Source organism: Cryptomeria japonica, chromosome 3, assembly GCF_030272615.1.
Source record: "Cryptomeria japonica chromosome 3, Sugi_1.0, whole genome shotgun sequence".
Classification (NCBI taxonomy): domain Eukaryota; kingdom Viridiplantae; phylum Streptophyta; class Pinopsida; order Cupressales; family Cupressaceae; genus Cryptomeria; species Cryptomeria japonica.
In genome coordinates this window covers 739,079,739-739,085,738 of record NC_081407.1, presented here as the reverse complement: position 1 = coordinate 739,085,738, position 6,000 = coordinate 739,079,739, and the positions used below count along the sequence as shown (strand labels likewise).

Sequence of the window (6,000 nt, the reverse complement as noted above, 5' to 3'; positions counted from 1 at the left end):
GATTATAGTGCTCCTATATTTGATAATAAAATTCCGTACTGAAGAGCCCCTAGGTGGATTGGCAATAGTGAGTATGCGGTTAAGAGAATCATCATACTCACTATTGCCAATCCACCTAGGGGCTCTTCAGTACGGAATTTTATTATCAAATATAGGAGCACTATAATCTAACCTCCTATGGAAAATTAGGTGTGTTACCTTGATAGCTCCTCCTTGTATGATTCTTGGAATGACTAGTACCCTCTTGTCACCATCCTAGGCTTGGAGAAAGTAGTGCACACGCCATTGGAGACCTATGGTAGCAAAGTGAGGGACTGTTTCATCATCATTAATGATGATGAAAGAGTCTGCTCTAGAGGGCTACATGTATTTTGAAGATCCGCCATGTTAGCTTGGCCCCAAGAGCAATGTTCTATGTTTGCATTTCACGAATACTGGCATCCCCTCTCAATTTCAATTTTTTTTTATAGTGTCCCACAATAAGAGATGAGGTATGTGTTTCTTTTTCATTGGAGCCTTCCCAAAGGAAACTTTTTTGCAGAGAGGCTATCTTTGTGCTATCCCCATTCGATAATTCGATACATGAAAGCATACATATTGGTATGATAGCGATGACTGCCTTAAGCATGGTGATTTTGCTAGACATGGTGAACCATCTCCCCTTCCAACATCCCACCTTCTTCGTGCACTTCCCAATAGTGTCGCACCAAATATTGTCTTTGATTGCCCCCATTGAATAAAGGTATGCCTAGATACATGGATGGTAGACGTTCAACACCAAATCTAAATAAAGGGGGAAAATTGCATGTTGCGTTGCAATTTGACACGACATGTATCCCTTGCACCAATGTATTCGAAAAACAATAAGAATAAGACTTCTAATCACAAAGGTTTTTACTCAGATTTGGGCACACCTACGTAGATACATTCTAGGCGAGACACCTAAATCTCTAGTCAATCGGTCTAGGGCAATGTATCCCCTTCATAATTGACACTCAGTATGTAATCGCAGGATTGAGCTACAACTTTCGCTCTCGCCCTATTTATATAGAAACCCGAACGAAATACCGTTCAAGATCAAGCCAAGAGGTGATGAAATCCTCTCGGTACAGAAGCCAAGAGGTGATGAAACAAAATACTTTATCAACGATATAACTTGTGATCTTCAATTTTTATTTTGATAACATTTTTAAATAAAAATCTTGTTTATAAAAACAAGTCATGTCAAATTTTAAGAATAGAAAGATGCTATTATAAGAAAAAAGTTTGGAAAACAAAAAATTATAATTTTCCTATTTTCATTCTTTCCTTTTTCTGAGTGATTGCTTGGAAAACAAAACATTACAATATTTCCTATTTTCATTCTTTCATTTTTCTGAAGATGAATCACTCAGAGAGATTGGAAACTCCAATCATGCATAAAGTTTACATACTCCATTTCTCATTTTCATTCTTTTCTTTTTCTGAAGATAAATCACTCAGAGAGATTGGAAACTCAAATTATACGTCAAGCTTACATACTCCATTTCATAGACTGTGAAAAGCTAATATACTATTTATAACCAATCAAAAGCCTAAATCTTAAGTCTTATTCAAACGATGCCTCCATTGATACGAATAACCTGGCCATTAACCCACTCAGCATCATCTGTAGCAAGGAAAGCCGCCACGGGAGCAACATCCTCCTTCTGCCCCAGCCGCTCAAAGGGTGACTCCATGGCAATCCTATCAACCAACTCCTCACTCTTCCCCTCCAAAAACAACTCCGTCACAATCCCACCTGGTGCGATGCAATTTGCAGTAATGCGAGTCCCCCTCAACTCCTTGGCCAAAATCCTGGTCATGGTCTCAACGGCAGCATTGGTGGCGGCGTAAGCCCCATACCCAGGCTTCACAGTCCCCACAAGCGAGCTGCTCAAATTGATAATGCGGCCACCGCCACCACGTACGAGTCTGTTTGCCGCTTCCCTCGAGCACAAAAACGCTCCTTTGCAGTTAATGTTGAAAGTCCGATCCCAATCCTCTTCAGGCGTGTTTGCAATTGAGGGTGAGTTGGAATCGAGCACTCCCGCACAGTTCACGATTATGTGGACGCCTCCGAACGCTTTCTCCGCTGCATCGAATAATTTTTTCACGTCCCCAGAAACTGAAATATCTGCTCTGCATATAATCGCTCTTTCTCCGTCCTTGTTTTCATTGATTATGGCTGCGACTTCTTCTGCTTTTTGCTGGTTTCCTACATAATTTATCACGACTTTGGCTCCTTTTTCAGCCAAATGCAGAGCAATTTCTCTGCCGATGCCTCTCGAGGCACCCGTCACGATGGCTACGCGCCCTTCCAAACTGCTGCCCTGCTTTTCCTGACTACTCATTGTCAAAAATCTATAATTTGTGAAGACAATTCGCTTTATGTTTGTGCCTGAAATCTGAATTGAATTGAATTTAAATAGGTTCGAGTAAATCAGATTTGGCATCTGGGCGGCCGATAAAATTCATTTCCGTGACGTCATTGATTTTATATTATTTTGCCGTTTCAAACATTTGCAGTCAACATTGATTGGCGATATCAATTAATTATTTCAATGTTGCGATTGAAAGGAAAGATTTTCCAGCATTCAAATCTCATCTGCAAACGTCAAGGCTTACGTCACGTAACTTTTAATTGAAAGGAAAGATTTTCCAGCATTCAAATCTCATCTGCAAACGTCAAGGCTTACGTCACGTAACTTTTAATAGCATATTTTGTAATCAAGTGATCAATGGGCACTTAATTGAATAGCTTTAAATAATTCAGGGATGAAACCGCACTTGTTAAAATGATTTATTTATTTAAATAGAGAGGGCCAAGCAGTTTATTGGAGTTTCACTTTTTTTTAAATAGGTGGTGGGTGAACCGGGACTTATACCTAATTTGTTATAATTTTATGGCAAACCTTTTCAATTGATGGCGATGGGATATGATATCAAAGAAACAATTATAGAAGATTCACTCTCCTTGATAAAGTAAAATATATAATTTTTAGATTTAATTCTAGACAATATTATTGTGTTGTTCTACTTTGTCAATCCTACATATACTGTTGTTTGACTATTCTAATGGTTACTCTAATTTATTATAGATGGGAAGAAATTATGTCTCACAAAATTCTTTAGGTCTTCATATTTTGATGGTATCCACAACTATCATGATTATAAATATAAATGTCTTTATTTGTTTACAAGATTCTTAAATTTGATTAAGCTTTCATTTCAATGAGGAATATGAACATGTTAATTTAAAGAATATTAATTTTATTTTAGAAATAGCTTTATATTAATTTAGTTGATTAATACATTCATATAGATTTCAGAAATTAGTCTACTTTTATAAATGAGTATCTTTTGTCAATCATATTTACAATCATGTAAGTTTGGTTTATAAATAATAAATACATATGTTGTAATGTATTTGAGACTGTTTACTTTCGTAACTAGATCATTTGTATAAATTATATTTATGATCCAATATATTAAATCTTATTGTATACACATAAAATTGGTTATGAGCAATTAAATAAATATTTTATATTTATTTAATAATTATTCTTCTATTAAATAGTTAATTTGAAAAGATTAATTTATTTAATTCATTTTATATTCTTCTATTAATTAATTTAATTGAAACATTTTATCAATTAATTCGTTATATCCTTTTCTTCTAATCAATTAATTAAATATCTAATATTTAATTGTTCATGTATCTACTATTCTATAGTCTCATTAATTAAATAATTTCTTAATTATTTAATTATATTTCCAACTCACCTTTCCATCTCCATGTCATCTCCACTTTGCCAACTCATTCATCATGTGGCTAAATTAATTCAACAAAATTCAATTAAATTAAATCATTTATTAGCCAATTATCTCCAACTTCCAAAATAAATGAAATATTGTGTACGTGCACATATTTCCTAGCCTTCTTCTATATTCTCTCTAACATCACTATATCTTAGGAGGACTTGAGTCCACTTGTCCTCTCATTCTTACATCCTTTCCAATTATCCTATATCATCTCAAGTCTTCAACTCAGTCAAGGTGAGATGAGTGACACTTGTCTTCTCCTTCCCCCTTTCTCTCAACCTTCAACCTCTTACTCATAGCCATCCAATTTGCAAGATTCGATCATGATCGTTGATCTCTGTCACCTAAGCTCGTGCACTCAAAAATCTATAAAAAGAGGTCTCCTAAGCCATTTTGAAACTAATAGCTAATCTTATAGTCATTCTAGGAGTTTTTTTCTTGCATCCATGAGTTTGAGTTTGAAGCAAATACCAATTTTAGAATTTTTATCATAGCTTAATATCATGTTAGCTTAAATCATTTGCATATGAATATTATAGCATCAGTTAACTATTAGTTCATTCTTCATATGCCATCTTGGAAGCTACCAGTGCTTGTCTGAGATCAAATCATCTGCAACCAAGAACAATGGAGTTAGGACACAATGAGGTGTAAACCGTGGAAGGTATAATCTTGTTTATTTCATTTACTTCATGTTACTTCATTGGTTGAAGTTAAGTTTCCTGTAGATTTCCTTTTTATATTTTATGATCTAAACTAACAAGTTTCAGGATATTTCTTTGGAGTTCAACTTTAACATTTTTGGCGCCCACTGTGGGGATCAGGCCTCGCACTTACCTTTCTAATATCCTGTCTTATTCTCGCAGAATCAATTTAACGCTTTTGTAAGTCAGTTTCATGCATCTGTGAAATTTGACAACGCATTTGTTAAGTAGGTTAGCGCTTTTATTGCTTAGTTTAACGTCTGTTTTAAATAGAATGGTGTTTTTAATCATGAATTCGCGCATTCAAGAAATACAGGGTTAGCACCTTTGTCGTACAATTTAGCACTTTTATTGTTTAGGATAGTGCTTTTGCCATCTAGGATAGCGCTTTTGCAGTTTTAGCACTTATGTTCTATCACTGGGTGAAATTTGAATTTTTATAATCTGAAAGCTAACAATTTTGCAGGTCCGAATGTCCAAGGCTTAAGAATTTGAAAACTATTGACATTTGTGGGTGCAGGGTCCATTTTGAGCAAATTTCATGCATTTCCTCACTTAGCTAAATTAAGGGTTTTTCAAGTAAAACATCATATCTTACTCATCTAGTCTAACTAGGAGGATAATCAACAGCATGCACCTTGCATTTGAGTGTTTTCCTTAAATTAGTTGCACATAGATTCTTAGAAGTCTTAAAATAAGCCTTTTTCTTTCGTGTTTGTTGAAGTAGTAGGCAAGTATGCTCTCACTCGTATACGGTGATTTGAAAACTAGACCTATTTCTTTTATGTGTAACCTTTAGAGGGCTTGCCTTCCTGAGTTGCCTTGAGGGGGGCAATGAGAAGGGAACGACCCAAGTGGAAACGGGCTAATATCGAGTCCTTCCAATCCACTCTAAATAAATTATGTCTTTGACGAAAGTCGTGAACAACATTTGTTGATTAGTTCATACTGACACTATGTTTCCCCATTAACCCTATGGAGCGTAACCTCTGTAGGCTGGGAACCTTCTGTATTTACAGAGTTTAAGTGTCGCATGTATGGCCACATGACCGGAAGCCCTTACTAAAAATATTTTGTATTTGCTACCAAAATCCTTGTAATTGTTGGTCCAGGATGTCAGACCTCTGAAGCAGCTCACACACATACGGTTCTTAGTAGAGATATAAAGTTTTTCATGGGGAGTTTTCATGGAAATCGATGCTTGGCTGCCCCAAAGAAGTGAGTGTTGAGGGTGGATCCAGTGGGGTCAAGCACCTAAATATCTGCTCTGAATAGCGTAGCCTTGGGGCAAACCCCATGTGAGATTCAACAATTATTGTCTCGACCTACCATAGGATTTGTGCTTGCTTGTGCACTTTGATTTCCAAAACATTATGTCTTTTGTGTCTTCAAAAATGTTTTCAAAATGGTCAAAAACTAAAAAAATCATCAGTCTGAATTGAGTAAAAATCTG

At 35.8% G+C, this 6,000-nt stretch overlaps 1 protein-coding gene across 1 annotated transcript; it reads right to left on the bottom strand.

The window, feature by feature from the left end:
- Positions 1 to 1,341: 1,341 nt before the first annotated feature.
- Positions 1,342 to 2,441, bottom strand: LOC131874673 (short-chain type dehydrogenase/reductase-like). The gene has a single exon (XM_059218559.1). It carries the CDS (start codon positions 2,370 to 2,372, stop codon positions 1,593 to 1,595), a length of 780 nt encoding a protein of 259 aa, XP_059074542.1. The 5' UTR covers positions 2,373 to 2,441; the 3' UTR covers positions 1,342 to 1,592.
- Between the last annotated feature and the right edge of the window lie 3,559 nt (positions 2,442 to 6,000).

What these genes read in the sequence shown, in the direction of transcription:
- LOC131874673 (XM_059218559.1), bottom strand. Translation starts at nt 2,372, where the DNA reads ATGAGTAGTCAGGAAAAGCAGGGCAGCAGTTTGGAAGGGCGCGTAGCC.